The sequence below is a fragment of the Cryptomeria japonica genome, chromosome 4, assembly GCF_030272615.1.
Source record: "Cryptomeria japonica chromosome 4, Sugi_1.0, whole genome shotgun sequence".
In the NCBI taxonomy this organism is placed as follows: Eukaryota; Viridiplantae; Streptophyta; class Pinopsida; order Cupressales; family Cupressaceae; genus Cryptomeria; species Cryptomeria japonica.
Window position 1 is genome coordinate 736,896,297 of NC_081408.1, and position 19,075 is coordinate 736,915,371.

The window sequence follows — 19,075 nt, forward strand, 5'->3', positions numbered from 1 at the left end:
CAAGTTGTGGAGCTACTAACTCATCCTCTGTTATACCGGTTTGTTCCATTACTTTATCCTTGATCTCCTTTGCTTGCCTAGAACCTTTTCCTACAACTGTCTCAACCTTTTTCACTCTTTTCTTAGATTCTATTTGGCTTTCAATAGTTTCTGCACTACCAAATATTTCTTCCTTAGGTTCTTTAGGGGCTTCAGAAGTGCTTTAGCATATGTTTCAATTATATGATCATCTGTTTCGTAGCCCATCTCTGTTACCCAAACTATCCTAGGGATGACTGCTTCCATCCAAATCTCATCCTTCTTGATTACAAAGCATATTTCATCCTTATATTTGTCAACAATCTTTTGTGATAATCTGATTCTTTTCTTCATTTTGGTCTTTAGTGCTTGAAAGAAATCATGGATATTGTTTTCCTTATCTTCTCCCATATTATTGAATAGTCTTGTTAACTGTTTACCTACCAGTATATCATATCCAAGTTCTTTGTAGCCTATACCGGGAACCTGTTTGGTTATATGTAGCATCAGACATACTAACAGATTTCCAAATTTAAAAGTTCCTTTCTTGTCCTTCTTAATCTTGCCTAAGTTGTCAATTAATTCGTCCTTAAACCACTCACATACATCAATCGTTGCATTATCCATGACCATATCATAAGCACTCTTAATGGATAAACTTGAAACTGAATTAAGTCTATTTGCATGAGTAGCTTTATATCCTAATATCATGCTGATAAATCTCACATTAATGTCGGTTACATCATTTACTCTTAAGGACCTTCTGTTGGATGTGACACTAGTTAACTGAGTAACTAGGTCACTGGAGACCTTTTTAGTCTTGTCTGGCCTTTTACCGGTGGTCGGTAACCCTGTGACAGCTTTCACTACTTCCTTAGTGATTTTGTGAATTGCATCTAACCAGAAAAATTCACCATGTACCTTGCTTAAGACTATCCTAATCACATCCTTGGGGAATTCAGGAATGCTAAGGATCTCTGTAAATCCTAGGGTTTCAATGATCTTGTGTTCATCTTTTACATTGCCGGATTCATCACATATGATAGTTTTAAACATGGTTTTAATCTCTTCATCTCCTAGTTCCTCAATGTTACAGTGAATGTAAATTCTGGGGTCTTCAGCATAAACAACTCCCTTAGGAATTTGAGAAAAAGCACCTAAGGTATCATCTTTCTTTGCTACTTTGGGAACTAGTTGAAATACAGGCCTAGGTCTTTTTATAACTTTGACAACAGTAGGGTTTGCTATATATTCAATTGCAGAGGTGGATGCCATGATAAAATACCTTTTACTGCCTTTAGGATGGATGATTGCTTGAAGTGTTCTTGCCTCTTTCTCGAAATGCCTTAGCTCGGAATCTTCGTGCTCCTCGTAGGTTTAAAATATCGGTGAAATGAAATGGAGCCAAAACCTCAAATTTATAGTGTCTTTTCGCCATCTACCACATTAAATGCATGCCGCTTACGTATTCACTTAACATTGTCTGCCGGTAATAAGTAATTTCCAACTTCTTATCTCTAACCGAGGGAATAATAGCACATGTGTCATTAGATTGCCAAACCCTCAAGGAAACTTTCTTCAATTAGATGAAGAACTTCCTGCGGGTGGAGCACTGCTCTGTCTTGCCGGTGAAGCATCACTCTATCCTATCGATGAAGCATTGACTGGTTCTATTGATGGAGGAGTATTCCCAATATTTAGATCAGCTTTTCTAATCCATTGTTTTGAGAATTCTTGCTTAACCTCTTCAACCTTTTCTTTACCTTTCAAGCTAGAACTTTTGTTGTCTCCCGGTGATCCTTTACTTCTACATAATTTTGCAATATGCCCAATCTTGTTACATGCATATCAAGTTACATTATTCTTCTGAATAGCTTTCCCATAACCTATGCCAGTTTGTGTTCTGCATTGATTAGATAAATGTCCAAATCTTCCACAAACATAACATCTCACATTCATTCTGCAATTTTCAGAGTTGTGACCAACTTTGTTGCAGTTTGAACATTGACCTATGGGTGTGTTGATATTCTGATAATTTCTAGATCTATATTCATTTGCTCTATGACCATACTTATTACAGTTAAAGCATTTTCCATTGAATTTATAAGCATTAGGTTGTCTTACCGGTTTGCTGTGATCCTGAGTATTTGCAGTACCGGAGCTTTCACCAACTTCAAAGCCAATTCCAGAAGTGTCACCTTTAGGTTTTTGATTCTTCAGCAAGGTGCCAAGTTCCTCTGAGCTTTTCGTGAATTTTTCTTTATGTTGATTTGCAGTTTCTAGTTCTCTTTCTAAGACCTCTTTCTGTCTCATCAGTTCATTTGAGTCATTCTGAGTGTGCATCAGATCTGTCTTCAACATGTCATTTTCATAGCTAAGTCTCGTGTTCTCATTTGTTGCATCACTTAGTCTTCTGGTTAATTCTTCTTCATTCTTCTTCCTATCCTCAATCTCTTTACAAAATCTCATAGTCATATCCTGCATCTCATTCTTTGTTGTCATGTTCTCTAGTTTTAGCTTGCTTAACATATCATTAAGTGATTCCTTTTCATCATTCTCATTTTGCATCTTTTCACAAGGTTCTCTTCTCTTATTTCTTGCAACAGTAAGATTCTCTTGAAGTGCCTGAATGATATCCTGAGCTGCCTTTAGATCATCTTCTAGTTTGATATTTTTCAATTTTTCTGCATCATAGTCTGAGAGAGCTCCTTCAAGTTGCTTCATTAGATTTTCCATCTTTACCGGTGTCAAGATCTTCCTCAAGCTGTTAGGCTTATGGAAATAGAGGACCAGGCTCTGATACCAATTGTTAGGATTGCCACAGATACTGAGAGGGGGGGGGGGTGAATCAGTATCTAACCGGTGTACAAAATTTCTTATCTTAAAACATGCAAAACATAATATAACAGTGTACCGGTATGCAAGAAATAAAGAAATAAACAGAATTAAAAACATCCACATGAAAAGCAGACCATGACACAAGGATTTAATGAGGAAACCTAGTGTGGTAAAAACCTCAGTGGGATTTGTGACCCACAATATCCACTTACTGGCCAATAAGAGAATATTACTTACAATAGGGGCTTGCACATGCAGGAAGGCCAACTGCCTAGAGCTCACTGCTCAATGGGAAGTCTCATTGACTTACAATGTGGATTATAAAAATCCAATATCTTGTACTGCTTTACAATAGCATCTATAATGCCTAATCCAATACCGGTTGCTGCTCTGCTTCTTACATAAACCCTTTAACCTATATTTCGCATAATAGGTTTGCCTTAATATTTCGCATACATCACTTTCATAACTTCATTCCTTAATTACAAAATGTCTATAATGATCTCTTTTATATACAAGAGTCATTTTACAACATGCCAAGTCGGCTTACAAAGTTTTTACAATAATAAACAAAATATAATATAACAAAATCTTGTCGGCCTCTGTGTCGGTGTACTTCCTTTCTTTGTGCCCGTGTTGGTGTCCTAAGTGTCGATGTAGAGTGTGATCTGCTGATGTCGGTGCACTAACTTGCCGGTGTAATGCCTTGCCGGTATCATAGGATTGTAAGGTTGCCATCAATGACAAAACCTTCAATCACCTACAATGTCTCATTGGAGTGTGCATATGCCAACAGAAAGTAATTCCTAATAACTACATTTAGATGTAATACTTCTCAACAAAAAAGGTCACAATACAATACCAAGGCCTTTGTACTTCAATGTGATCCTCACTCTAAATCTAGATGAAATTTCACAACATAACTCTACATAAAACATAAAATATGTTCTTCGTCCCAATCCTTATATAGGACAAGGAGACCCAAGGAACCATAAAATACTTCCCAAAAATATGAGCCAAAACTAAGTCCAAGTGGTTCACATTCAAAACATGTATTTTACCTCCAAGTGCAACATCTCCAGGAATAGAATGCAACTCCCAACTAATTGGTTTGTCTGCCAAGACCAAGTGGGTCAAATTAACTCCTACACACTCCATGTATATGTAGTAATTATCATTTACATCCTCTTAACATTCTATTAATAGTTGGTCAAAGATGCTAACATAATTCGTTTACTGACCCCATTCAATGACTTATTAAAATCATGATAAGATCAAAGACATATGATAGAAATTGCTACAAATAGAATCTCAAATTTCAATATTTCATCCAAGTGGGAGCCCTTTTCCACATGGGAATATATAATTTTAGAAACATTAAATAATTTATATAAACCTAGGATTAGTAAGGTGTATAACACTTAGTCCCAATGGGACAGAGGATCATAAGGTAAATAGATTTACCATGCCTTACTAAGAGTTCACTCAATTGTAAAAGTTTCTCAAAATTCATGAAGTTGCCATAAAGAAGGGATGCTAAGTGATAACATCTTTCCTAAATTATCTACACTCTCCAAGTCAAGATTTAAGGACATGATGTAGGAGAAAATCTCATTTGTTGGGATCCTTTTAAGTGACATGTCCTAATCAACTCATTGGGATAAGTAGTACATTCTTTTAAAAGTTGAAATGTGGATATGCCAACCCTATGAGAGGTAGATATATTTTTCCCTCCTAAGAGACCTCTACATAAGCAATGCATGTTTGTCTTCTTGCTTATCCATTCATGCAAGATTTTTTTATTCTAGTGTTATTCAATACCATAATATTGTTCTCTTATGAAATAGTCAATGAAATAATGTTGTCTCTTGACTATAATTAGATATATGAATACGAATAATACCAACTAAAAAGTCATCAATGTTAGAGTAGCCCCATGACATGATGGTTTGGCTCTTCCTATGAGTTAACGGTGGAAGAACTTAACAAAGTTGAGATTAACATTCCTACAACATCATGTCCCTTCTTAGTGAGATGGCAATATGAGTAGCATGAGGTCAAAAATTTATTTTGGTACTATAAAGTAAAAAGCTACAAATATTTTCTTGTAATTAAATAATGTCGAACAAGCCAAGTTGTTGGGATGAAACCTACATAGAAAACTTGCAAGAGATGTTTGTAACGGCTCATGGATTTAAGAGACAACATTCATGTGGGGAGATGATCCATAAAGAGATTAGTTTATCCATCACTGTATAAATGTACCATGAATTAATTCCCTAAAGGCAATGTTGTAATAGAAAAATAGATTTGTCGAATGAAACTTCCCCCTAATGATTCCTCATAACTAGAAGGGATTTAAGAGCACCTAGAAGTTTGAACATATAGTATAAAAAGTCTTAGTAAAAATATAAGCACCAAGAATAATATTAATTGTGAAGCACAACTAGGAGAAGGACTCTTGGCTAGGATGACTAAGTCGTTATTCTTTGCATAATGTTGGGTTTTAGTTAGTGGTTCATTGGGTTTAATTGGCTTTAAATATATTGGTTTTCTACCACCCACAATAGTCTATCCAACTTTATTTGGTGGAGCTAATATTTCCACCATAGGTTCTACAGGTACTCTTAGCAAAAGAAGGCATTGGACCCAATCTTATTGTTATGGAATTGAAAATGACCTTATAGATTTGGTAAATTAATGTAAGTATTTTTCTATTTGTAAGACAAACCATTTGATTGACCTCGATAATTTCCTTATGCTTTGAAGTGAGGTCCACCTCCACACAAGTATGATGGTGAGGTTGAGCTAAATGGAATCTTTTAGGCTCGTGATATATCAAATAGCGAATATCATGGATAATTTGCTCCAATAAGGCCTAGAAAACAATTGAAAGACTTGGAAATTCCAACCACACAGGGACTTAAAAGGAGGCTTGCTTTAGGACCTTAAAATATTTGATCCAATATGATAAAACCAATTACTATACCTACTAAAATACATATAGACTTGTTGAAAGTCATTGAAAAGGAGAAAACATGTTTGATCAAAAAAATCTACCAAATTTTTTAATACCATTTAGTTCCTATAAATGATTAACCTAGACAAAAAAAAATGTTTAAAAGGAATACATCTAACATAATATACAATGAGATTATACCTTTCATACCAATTGCAACACTTTCGACTACATCATTGAAAATGATAACATCTAAGTTCTAAAAATTTAGTTCATCATTAACCTTCGAAACAAACTTCCAAATACATTTAAAAGTCATTCTTATGAATACTAATAACAATAGATAGTGGGATTGTATTTCAACACCGCCAACAATATCTCCTCTGAATCTGAAGAGGACATTGATTCTGATAACGAGGAGAATGATCGAGTAAAGACAGAGAAGGAAAGGAAGAAAACCTTCATCGAGGACGCTTGGGAGGTATACCGGATTGGGGTCATCAACAAAAATTTAGCCCCCTTCCAAAGGTTGCTGGATGCGGATGATTACTGGCTCTCGGTAGCTTTTGTTGTGAAAGTGATGGATATTGGAGAACAACTGATATCATCCTCTAATCACTCTCGGATTAGTTTGTCTCATAGGTTTATTTCTATTATGTAGTAGATCAGAATGTAAGAAATAATGACTGCATAGCATGATGTAAAGGAGCTAACCAACATTGATTAGCACTTATCAATTAAAAAAAACACAATACATAAAATGAACCTAATTGATGCCATATTTAAAACCTAAACTATAGAAGAAAAATAGATATGTAAAAACTCCAAAGATATGTTGTTAAGATAATGTGAAGATATGGTTGGGACCAAACAATTAGCCCTACATCGTACACAAATAAAAGATAAATAAACGTGCTTAAATATCATCAATAAAATTTTAATATTGAATCAATGCATTTAAAATTAATAATTGAACATGGGCCAAATGATAAACAAAACCTTTTGGGAAACTCCGTGCCATTATTAAATTTAGATAATAATAAATTATTGTGAGATGAGATGTAATAGTGGCCGTCTTAGCTCAGCTGGTAGAGCGCGTGGCTTTTAACCACGTGGTCGTGGGTTCGATTCCCACAGACGGCGCATTAACATTCGATCCTCTGTTGAACACATTTTGGGTTTCACGTCCTTGGTTAACTTCGTTATCAGGACAATGAAGTAAGTTGTACAATAGACAAGATTTATATGTTCTTCTCTCTAACAAATTATTTATATTTATAAAAAATTATAATTTGGATTTACATAATAGGTTGAAATTAATAATATATTATAGTTAATATATAAATTTAAAATAAAATAAGAAAATTAATTAGGTGTATCAAATTCATGTTTACAAAAGAAAATAGAATATTAATTATAAATAAAAAATACTTTTGGAAAGTTTGAATGGGTGGTGTAGCTAAAGGTTTTGAATTCTTGACATATAGGTCTGGAGGTTGATTCTCTCCACCCAAGCTTACCCAATGATGGTGGTTTGCTTGGTTTAAAATTTAATTTCATTGTCCCCATTTGAGTGGAAAAAGTGAGACAAAATATTTTGGGGTCATTCTGCTACTAATGGCTTTGACCCCGCTAACGTATAGGTCTAACTAGATGATTGTAACCTTCCTTCTCCCTTGATGGTGTAGCTCTTTTTTTTTGTTGTTTTGGCTTGACCCACATAAGCTTTGAAGGTATTTCCACTCTCACTCACTTTTTTTTAGTGAACTTGATATAATATTTTATTTTTAGTTTTATGAAATCAATATGGACATTATACGTTTACAAAAATATCAAATAAGCAAGTCTATAAGCAAGTTTTGTTTAGTGAGTTGATTAGTTCAACAGGGCAGACTTTTTCATGCGTTACTATGTTTCTTTGTATGGTGAGCTGGATACAGTCATTGTAATCATTTTCTTTCTCTTATTTGCAATTACCCCTTGGACTACTAATTATTTTTATTGTATTCTCTTTTGCTTTGATGAATATAAAAAAATAAGCAACATTCGTGAACTTATCTTCTCTTATGCAAATTATCTTATATCAAAACTTTTCCCCAAATTTATATAAAATAGTCATCAAATTTGTAACTAGAGACATCTTATCTTTTAGGGAGATTTATATAAAATAGTCATCAAATTTGTAACTAGAGACATCTTATGTATTGGATTTGGCAAGTTACATGGTGTCCCTAAGTAAAAAACAAACAAACTGTTATAACCATTTTTTACCATTACAATCACATGTTAACACATGCAAAATAAGTAACTAATTAAAGTAATATTTTTTTGTTTTGAAGTGTAGACACGCCCTTCAACCTTATGTGAAACACTTTTGATTTGGAACTATGAATAGTTGAGGTTGCAAATGGGGGACCTCACCCTCAATTATTAAACTTGAGCCTCAAACCAGCAAGCACATTAGATCAGTGAGGAAACAAGCCTAAAATTTAAACTTATAACAACAAAACAATATTAATTTTTATAATTCTTAAGAATAGAAGATAACATTTTTCCAAACAAATTAAATACAACGGATAAAATTCACTTTGATTCCTATGCGGTATGCCCTAACCTATATTTTGGCAGCCTCCCCATATCTATAAATAGAAAGCATGCACGTGGCATAATCATCCAAGGCCATTTGAAGGAAAATGGGCCCACAAGATTATTTGTGGATAAAATCTGACGCCACCCTGATCACCAACGACACGTATGTCAGCCTTTCCGTCGCACGCCACGTAGACTCTTACATACAAACTTGCCATTCTCGCAGACGCTTTAACTGCCATTTTGCGCCACGTCACCCTTCTGAGAGCTGCCAGCTCGACACGTCACTGCACCTGAAACTAAAACTACAATACAAACGAAAGCTAAGGGATTATTTTTTGTTTTTGTAAAAAGGCTGGCTTTGATTCAGATCAGATGTAAGATGACAAAAGGATTGGTAAGAAGGGCTGTATTTCATTGAAAGCCAAAGCTGGTTTAAAACTCTCTGCCTGTGGAAAGTGTGTTGTAGTGGAGATGGGTTGTGTGAGGGAGCTAGTGTTGGCTCTGGTTTTCTTGGGGTTGAATTTGTGTGGGCTTTGTGTAGATGGTAGTTCAACAAAGTGGGATGATCTTCTTAGGATGCCCACTTATACAAAGCATGGAGGAGGAGGAAATGGTGGTGATGGCGGTGGTGATGATGATGGTAGTGGTGGTGGTACCAGGTGGGCTGTTTTAATTGCAGGGTCCATGGGCTATGGCAACTACAGGCATCAGGTTTGTGCTCTGGAACATTTGAGGACTATTAAATGTTAATGGTGGCTTTCACACTGTTCATGTTCTTACATATTTGGGTTTCAGAGAGTGTGGAGCAGAGGAGGCTCATGAACAGGTTCTTAAACTCTTCAGGTTTATTAAAGTTGATGGTGGTTTCGAAGTATAGTTCCAAGCTCAGATGTTCTTTTAATATTTATGTTTATACAGTTTTTGGTTAAGAATTTATTAAGTTTTATAGTTCCAAGCTCAGATGTTCTTCTTCTTTTCTTCTTTTCTGCTTTTCTTTTTCTATTTTACAAATTGAGATGGATAGCCCCAGATTAAGCGAAAGGAAGTTATTATTTGTGCACCATGCCACAGCTACACAATTAACCAACTCTATTTTTTACAAGAATTAGTTCTTACTATCATAAAACATATGATATGGAGTTGGGCTGGCTTGTAGTTTCTTTGTTGTTTGTTCAACTACTTGGTTGAACTTTTGCCACCCTGCCAAACTGCTTTTCGATGATGGCACCCCTCAAATGCTGATTAGCAGTCTAGGTTTGCACCATAATGGTGTTTTCTAAGTTTTGCACCAGAATTCTTTCAAGTGTTTGATCTCTCCTTGGCCTAGTTCTTTATATATGGATGCTTTGCAGTTGCTTGTATGGAGTGACTATGGAGTTTTCTAGATCGTGCACCAGATTTTTGTCATGGTTGGTCTGATCCCTTTTTGGCTTAGCTCTTTTTATATGAATTCTTCGGAGTTTTCTGTATGTGACTGGGGTAGATAAAAATCGGCCAACCACTATAGCTGAACTTCAAGTTTGAACATAAACTGGCAACTTAAGACACTAAGCTATTTTTAACAGTGTGAGGTATGTCTCTGAGGTATGTCTGGGCAACATTTTGAATGATAAGTATGAGATATTTTCCACAGAAAGTCAAATTATGATATTTATGATATTGCTATCAGGATTCAACTGTGTAGACACAGTTGAATCCTGATAGCAATATCATAACATTTTGAATATTTATACATTGTCCACTCGGATATGGGTTGTCCTTTAACATGAAGTGAGTTATTCTTGGCCACATTCTTAGGATGTAAACATGGTATATGGTTGAATGTAGTCCATAGTTGTTACCTTACATCATGTCCACTAAAGTTATAGTCTTCCTCACTGTGTCATGTCCACTGAAGTTATAGTCTTCCTTAGTGTATCATGGAGAGGCTATGTGAACCTGAGATGGACCACTCTTATGAGTGGCCAACATTGCCATTGGACAATAGTCCCTACTTGTTCTTTGGGTTTGTGGTATTTGATAGTGTTGAAGCCAAATGATAAATGAAGAATCTTTCAGCTTGCAAGGAAAATGAAAGAGCGTCATCTATTAAGTAGCAAATCATTGTTTTTGTTCATGAATATTATAGTGCAGTGATGAAAAGTTCATACTTGATTCGCAAGTCTCCTCTTATTACACTGTTTTATGCCCAGATTTCCCCGGTTTCTAAAATGTACATGAAATTAATCTCAAAACAGATGGATTATTGCAATAAATCTTGAATTTGGTTCGGAGAATCTAACCCCATAGTTTTCTGTGTAGGCTGATGTTTGCCATGCATATCACATAATGAAGAATGGTGGACTGAAAGATGAGAACATTGTTGTCTTTATGTATGATGATATAGCAAATAGTTCTGACAATCCTAGACCAGGGACTATCATCAATCACCCCAGAGGAAAAGATGTCTATGCAGGTGTCCCTAAGGTGTGTTATGTGCTTCCCTGCTTTTTTCTGAATTTTGGGTGGAATGTAAAAATGGTTCTTTTCTTGCTTTCCCTAGCGATCTGGAAGTTTATAATTTGGGTCTATTTGTCTATTGATCTGGATGTTTAAAACGTAGGACTATGTAGGTGAGAATGTGAATGAAAAAAACTTCTTTGCTGTCTTACTTGGAGATAGAAGTTCAGTTACCGGAGGGAGTGGTAAAGTGGTAGATAGTGGCCAAAATGACCACATTTTCATCTATTACTCTGATCATGGAGGACCCGGAGTACTTGGTGAGTAACTATATTTGTTTAAAATTCTATGTACTGCCTTTAATCGTCTCTAGTGCAATTTCTAACTTACCAATGAATACTCGAACTAAAGAGAATCTAAACGCTAAACTTTTTGGCATTATATTTCAGAATAATGGCTCTAGGTTGCATAACCCTCCATATGCTAACCTTTTCTGAACGTGACAGAAACTGGAATGGTTCCAATTTTCTTTGTGCTTTCCATTTTTGGAATGTTATTTATAGAGGTTTCAATCGAAATTGTCTCATATATGATAGAGACTTCCACTGTTTTGGAAACTGTCATAGTAGTGGATTTTAATCTCACTTTTTCCAGATTGTGGACTGGATCATCTAGATTTATTGGCCTCGTTTCCAGAAAAAGATTATTCCTACCCCTGGGAAAAACAATGTATATTCCTGACTGTGCCCTAATATGTTCTTCCATATGCTTTTGCAGCCATTTGGAATATGTTAAAGCTCATACAAGAATGGAATTGGTCTTAAGTAACTCCACGTCACTTGTTTTGTAGGCTTAAAATGGTTGACCATTCATAATTTGTCTTCTGCAGAACAAGATTCATTTTCAACCATCGTAGACTGAGAAAAACTATGCATGTTCTTGACAATGCCCTAATGTGTTCCCCCATATGTTTTTGCAGAGATTTGGAATATGTTAGTCATACAAGAAAGGGATTGGTCTTTAGTCATTACATATCACCTCTTTTGTCAGCTTAATGTGTCCAATCATTTATGGTTTGCCTTCTACAGCTGTAGTTTTGTTTCTGGAAGTCTCCAATGTTTGCTGCAAATGCAGTTCTTGTCTTTTTCTGATCAAACGTTAGAAAAAATCAGTGTGACTTATGCTGTTATGCTACATATAGCTGATGATGTTGATGGGTTTGATTACAGGCATGCCCACTCCTCCATATCTTTTTGCAAATGACTTTGTTGAAGTCCTAAAGAAAAAACATGCTGCTGGCACATATAAAGAAATGGTGAGAAAATACAACCACTTAAGAAACGAAGGAACTATCATTTTTTCCCCTTTTTAGAAGATTTGGCAATGCACTTTAAGTCCATGTTCAGTTCTCTTTCTTGGGTGGTTAATTGATTTAACTGTTTGGCTCATTAGCTCATTTACATTGAGGCATGCGAAAGCGGAAGCATTTTTGAAGGTCTTCTACCAGAAGGTCTGAATATTTACTCTACAACAGCAGCCAATGCAGAAGAAAATAGCTGGGGAACTTACTGTCCTGGAATGTCCTCCCCACCCCCTAAAGAGTATTTCACATGCCTTGGAGATTTGTACAGTGTGGCATGGATGGAAGACAGGTTAATATTCTCTCTGAAATACAACTCATTTGATAGGTGGTTTTGAGCACACAACTCGGTACTAATTTTGATTTGAATGGCAGTGAGATGCACAATTTGGAGACAGAAACAATAAAGCAGCAGTACCAATTGGTAAGCAGCTTTAAAAAGATAGAAAGGTGTCTTTGAGCTGGTTAATCTATGCTAAGAATATAAGTGATACCATTTTATGGGCCTTTTTATGTTAAATGATATAAGAATCTGTTGCTCAAGTTTTAGTCAGGAGACTGACTCAATGAAGCTAGCTACTCTGGACATTTAATTTGGGGCTTTAACAAGCAAAACACCAGTTAGAAAGATTGCACTTTTCTTCCTGGTTCTCCAATGGGATTCAGACATGTCACATTTTAGCCACGGTGTTTAATATTTATGTTCTCTTTTTCTGTTTATCATATTCATCTGTAAATGCTAATTTCAATTTCCGGATATTGTAATGGGCTATGGTACTAGTACTACCATTAATAGTTCAAGTTTATATTGAAATTAGGAAATATATTAGAAAACCAACTTTTCTTTGATTTTTTTTCAATTACATATATTGATATAATAAATCATTTACAGGTTAAAATGAGGGCATCAGATCATAATACATACAGGACTGGATCCCATGTAATGCAGTATGGTGACATCCCTATCAGCAGAGAGCACTTGTTTCTATACATGGGAAGTGACCCTGAAAATGCTAATGCTACTTTCACCTTTGACAATGGGCTTCAAGAAATTTTTGATGAAAAGGAAGCGAGGGCTATAAACCAGCGGGACGCAGATCTTCTTTACCTTTGGCAAAAGGTGGGAATCATGTTTCTGTTTGTATATAAAGTGTGATTTGTTTGGGTCAATTACACTGTTATTTTTATTTTCACTGGATCAAACCAACAAATATGTTTCTAGGCCTCAAATCTATATCAGACAAGCTACTACGATTTTTTAACATAGATTCTGACTTGACTTCCTTGTATTTACTATAAAGAAGGTTACATGAACCATCTAATGAGATCAGTTTATGGCATTTTTTTAGGCATATGTATGTAAATTTATAGGCTAAAAGCTAATGATAGAATGGCTCTTCTTTGATCAGTATAAAAGATCCACAGAGAATTCCATTGAGAAACTAGAAGCACAAAAGCATTTGGTTGACCTGATGACACATCGCATGCACCTTGACAAGAGTGTGAAGCTTATTGGAAAGCTTTTGTTTGGCACTGAAAGGGGTCCTCTGGTGCTGAATACTGTGAGATCCCCTGGGCAGCCTCTAGTTGATGACTGGGACTGTCTCAAAACAATGGTGAGTCCTTAATCTTCATACCTCCCATTCTCTGCATGGTTCCTGAATCCTGATAGTGAAAACAGTTCAATACAAGAAAATAGGGTCTTCTTCAGTTCAACATAAGATCCTCTAGAGTTTGATGCTTATCTCTGTGTTTAATCTTTATATAATATGAAGTTTCAATATCTTAGTTCATGGGCTACTATATGTTAATCCCTAATTTTTCTGGTATAGAACTTCAAGTCCTGTATATAGTCACAGGGTAACTTAAATCTTAAGGAAGGAACTCATGGATCCATGTTGTTGCAGGTAAGGATATTTGAAACCCACTGTGGATCTCTGTCCCAATATGGCATGAAACACATGCGTTCTCTAGCGAATATCTGCAACCAAGGCATTAGCAATGATGTCATGTCTTCAGTTTCTGCTGAAGCATGTGCTCAGGTTCCATTCAATTCATGGAGCTCCCTTCATAAAGATTTCAGTGCTTAATTCTTTTCAGAAGACCAGAGGATTGGTTGACCACCTGAGATTGTGACAAGCAACTTCTCTGATACATAATTCACTGTGTTATCTCATCTGAAACGTGCCATAATGTACAGTAATCTTATATAAAATCATTGAAATAGCATCTGGGATTAAGATTTCTATAGTTATAGAAGTGTAGGTCTCTTCTTGTTCTTTTCAGAAGTACAACATGTTGAAAGGAAGTCATTTCTACTATCATTCCTTAACGATCTTATTGAACAATATCTGTGTCGTTTGTATATTTGTGTTATTATATACACTTGAATTTTTAATAAAATATATCTCTGCATTCGTCAAATCTAAATTTAAATTTTAGTTATGGCCCTCTTTATTTTTTCATAGTAAACTATATTATATTATTATGTCAATACAATATAATTGCAAATCTAGTTTATTTAAAATTATGTTTTCAAAATTTTATTTTTGTAGTGTGAGCTACATTAGAATATGCAAGAAAGTAATTCATAAAAAAAATAGCTAAATTCTCCAATATTCATTTTAAGGATTTTTGAATTAATTATTATATTAATATAATAATAAATTATAATATTATTATATCAATATAATATAATATTATATTAATATTAAAAATAAGATATATATAGATAATAAAAATATCCAAATGACTAAACATAAAATTAAATTAAATAATTGATATAAATTATAATAAAACATTAAGAATATTTTATTTTATTTTTAAAATATTTTTGTAGAAGTATATAAATCATTTTTTATTTATTCATTTGAAATTTTTTGTTTAATTAATCCAACCTACCAAAATTTAAATTTATTTATTGAAAAGGAAAATAATTTACAATTGATATTTTATGTTTCGTTAAATAAAATACCTATATTTTAGTTTTATGAAAAGAGTTTCAAATTTTTTAAAAACTTTTAATTTAAATTTATAAACTATAATGCCACACGTTATACAGTTTAGTCTCCACAACAAAGATAAAAAAAAAGTTCTTTAAGTTCTTTTTGACATATCTGTAAAAAATGATTACTTTTCATAATCAAATGCTTATTAGCTTTGGAATTATTATTATTTTTTGCTTAATTTTAATTGGTTGCTGTTAAAAAATTTATTCACTAGTTAGTTATTTTTTAAAATGCAACCTCGGTTATAGTTCGAATTTATAAACTATAATGCCACACGTTATACAGTTTAGTCTCCACAACAAAGATAAAAAAAAAGTTCTTTAAGTTCTTTTTGACATATCTGTAAAAAATGATTACTTTTCATAATCAAATGCTTATTAGCTTTGGAATTATTATTATTTTTTGCTTAATTTTAATTGGTTGCTGTTAAAAAATTTATTCACTAGTTAGTTATTTTTTAAAATGCAACCTCGGTTATAGTTCGAATCCATATACATCATTTGTAGGGTTTTAATATTGTATTATATACATTTGTAGGGTTTTAATTTGTATTTTATATATATATATATATATATATATATATATATATATATATATATATATATATATATATATATATATTTATTTATTTATTTGTATTTATTTGTAGGGTTGATTTAGGAGAATTTCTAAATATCAAAATATGTTCTCTCATATGGAATGGAATGGGAAATATGTTCTCTCATAGAGGGTGGAGTAACTCCTTTGAACACGTACTTAAAAGGAAGTAAAGAATGAATATGCTTCCTACACTACAAATATATTAATATATTTTATAACATAAACAATAAATATAATAACAACACAAGTGTACTGGGAATAAAATATTCAAAAGAAAAAATTTACTCTAGAGAAGCTTAATGTATTATTCAATAAATTACAATTACAAATTACAATTTATACTTTGAAAGCAAGCTTTCACAAGAATATCACCAACCAAAAATTGAGAGGAATTCTTACACATTTTTCATCTAAGTACCTAATATATAAAAGATGAAAAGTTTGAAACCATCAAATGGTTATTGGAAACTCACGATCTAAGATCACACATAAGTGACATTCAAATTATCTTCCCATCAAAGATGTTAAGAAATGCTTTGAGAAATTGATACTATAAATACTAAGGATAAAACCATTGCCAGAAAATTTTATCCTTGCCAAATGGGGTATTCTTATAGTGATGGAATTAGAGAAAACCATGGTGAGGAGTAGAAGGTTCTCCAATTAGACAACATAAAAAGAGAGTTTAGAAGGAAGAAAAGTAATTTGGAGTGTGTTAGTATGAATGCAGTAGTAATAGAAGCCACTTCAACCACTTCAACCAATTCAATAGGAGGAACATGAATCTTTTGTAAAACCATTTGAAGCAACTCATAATAAGAAGGGAAGACTTAAGAAAATATCAAAAGGAAATCTTAGCTTGGCTAGCCTAGATTTATTCTTGATATCATTTTCCTTTGGAATATGAGGGTGTGATGGAAGGATAAGATTAGGAGATGGAAGAGAATTAATCATAGGGTTGGTCTATCGATTTCATCTAATGTTGTATGTGTGGCTACAACAAAATTATGGGACCAATTAAGGATATTTCTTAGTTTTATCAAGAAAACCTTAGATAATAGTAATTGGTCAAAAGAATGTGGAGAGAGAAATAACTCCAAACAAAGAAATAAAATTAAAAAAATAGGATAGACATAGAAGAGGACATGATCAAAAGAATCACATGTTGGTTAAGATCTATTATGGGGTCCATTTTTTCCAAAGTAAAAGTTATTTTTCCATGAAATAACTTTTTGAAATAAAAAAGAGAGAAAAATAAATGATCTTATGATAATTTGGTTAAGGTAGGCATTAATAAAGAGTATTTATGTGTTCTTTAAAAGGGGAAGGCATAATTATATTTATTTAAATGATTATTAAAAGGCAACTTTTGTGAAATGGTGTGGTTCGATGATTTGAAAACAACCCCTTACAGACTATATAAAACATTTATTTGAGACTTGGAAAGGGGCATGGAGATTATTCAACGAAGAAGGTAGTTTTGGTAGGCTATGGGTATTGCAGAAAGGGACACAAAGTACACTCAAGAGTGTCCTAGCTGGGACTTTTGTGCAACTTGAGTGATTACTCTAGAGAATACTATGTTGCACATGTTGAGTGATTCTTCTATGGCATGCTATGTTTTGCATGTTAGGTGATTACTTTGGAGCATGTTGTGTTCTAAATAAGAAATGTTTCCTCCTAGAGTGTATCATAGTTATGAGGGTCAAAAGCATTAAAATATTCCTAAGGTGAAAGTGACATTTCCAAGTACTCATTCAAATAAGTATTAAAATTATTCTATTCAAAGATATACAAAATTATTAAAAAAATGGTTTTGATATAATTAAATTATGAAAAGATGTTATTTATTTTCTTTTCATATTGTTGAATGACAATTTATATATTAATAATGTTGATCTTAATGTGCTTAAATTTTAAGCTAGTTAATATTGATAAATAAGCATTTTTAGTGCATTTGTATTTTAACTATATAGATATACTTTATAATCTTTAAACTTAGATAATAACACTAATAAATCCATTTCCATATAAATTAACTCTAATATATTAAATCTATTCACTTTTCTACTATAAAAAAAAGTTACAAGATCTATCAATTTGATTATTTTGTCTCATAACAACAAGTGTTATAAGTTGAGCCATTGAGCCATAAAGCATGAGAGAGTTGGTATAGCTTCAATATGTATATTGTAAGGTAAATACAAGTGCACTTTGATAAGATACCATCTAGGTCCTCTAACATATCATTAAAGATTAGATTAGATTCAAACAAATCATTATCATAGACAATACATGCATCTATACGAACAAGAGACATAATTATGACAATGAAGATAGTAATGATTGATAAAGATATATAAATAGAGTCCTAATTTAATCAACAATGGAGGACAACACAAAAAGAAAAAGGTGTTCACATCAAATTCACCAAAATGTCTGTACAAAAGAAAACTACTTTAAATATAAACTAATCAAGAATGTGAAGTTGGATTAATTCAACTATACACAAGTTTGAAGTAAATAATAAAAGGAAGCTAAGTTTTATATTGACATAGAGTAATGATTTTTTTTCAATGGATGATAGACTAAGAACTAGTTACAAAAGAGGAAACAAAGTCTATGATTGGCAAGGTATGATATCATGGTTATGCTAGAGACTATCCTTCCACACAATCATCTAGTCATACATTGATAATGTAAGTCTATATTGCATAGCAATTGGAAATCTATGAAATGGACAAGATAGAAGCCAAAAAGATCACGCTTAAACATTTGAAATTTAAATAAATTTAAAGAAATTATTCAAATGACTAAAAGGGTTTAGAATATGAAGCCAATGATGAGACATTGAGGCCAAAAAGTGAAACCTTATAATAACCTAGGTCTATGATAGGAAAATTGATTAATATTGCATAGGAGCATGTGAAGGTGGTCAAACGCTATTAAGTCTTTCAAATTTAACAAGTGATTGAATAGATATTGTATGTGAACATAATTTAAATGTGTCTAGGACTAAGAGTTAGAATAAAATGCAATCATTGTAAAAAGCAATATATAATTTTTTTTTTAAATATATATTATTGCTACTATGTATAGGAGAATAGGGAGATAAATCTCACAAGTATTTTCAAGTGGATAGAATTGACAACAAGCTCACAAGAATAAGTTTTTGGGAAAAGGACTTGAGGGAATAATAAGGAGAAAACCCTTAAAACCTATTTCCATGAGAAGGGGGCGATTGATATAGGTAGTTTCCTT

At 33.2% G+C, this 19,075-nt stretch overlaps 1 protein-coding gene and 1 non-coding gene across 3 annotated transcripts; both read left to right on the forward strand.

Moving 5' to 3' along the window:
- Nucleotides 1–6,885: 6,885 nt before the first annotated feature.
- On the forward strand, nucleotides 6,886–6,958 carry TRNAK-UUU (transfer RNA lysine (anticodon UUU)). The gene has a single exon. It is a non-coding gene; the product is annotated as a tRNA-Lys (tRNA).
- A 1,781-nt stretch (nucleotides 6,959–8,739) lies between these two features.
- On the forward strand, nucleotides 8,740–14,630 carry LOC131027448 (vacuolar-processing enzyme). Of its 2 annotated transcripts, XM_057957523.2 has the most exons (10): nucleotides 8,740–9,118; nucleotides 10,709–10,873; nucleotides 11,010–11,166; nucleotides 11,501–11,575; nucleotides 12,076–12,161; nucleotides 12,299–12,498; nucleotides 12,582–12,630; nucleotides 13,099–13,326; nucleotides 13,616–13,822; nucleotides 14,114–14,630. In XM_057957523.2, the coding sequence occupies exons 1-10, from the start codon at nucleotides 8,879–8,881 to the stop codon at nucleotides 14,294–14,296; spliced, it is 1,590 nt and encodes a 529-aa protein (XP_057813506.2). In that variant the 5' UTR covers nucleotides 8,740–8,878; the 3' UTR covers nucleotides 14,297–14,630. The 2 variants fall into 2 exon arrangements, with proteins under 2 accessions (XP_057813506.2, XP_057813507.2); XM_057957524.2 differs by lacking the exon at nucleotides 11,501–11,575.
- The last annotated feature ends 4,445 nt before the right edge of the window (nucleotides 14,631–19,075 follow it).

Coding starts and splice junctions, on each gene's coding strand:
- LOC131027448 (XM_057957523.2), top strand. CDS start 8,879: ATGGGTTGTGTGAGGGAGCTAGTGTTGGCTCTGGTTTTCTTGGGGTTG. Junction 9,119..10,708: donor ATGGCAACTACAGGCATCAG/GTTTGTGCTCTG, acceptor TTTTCTGTGTAG/GCTGATGTTTGCCATGCATA. Junction 12,162..12,298: donor CTGGCACATATAAAGAAATG/GTGAGAAAATAC, acceptor TTGGCTCATTAG/CTCATTTACATTGAGGCATG.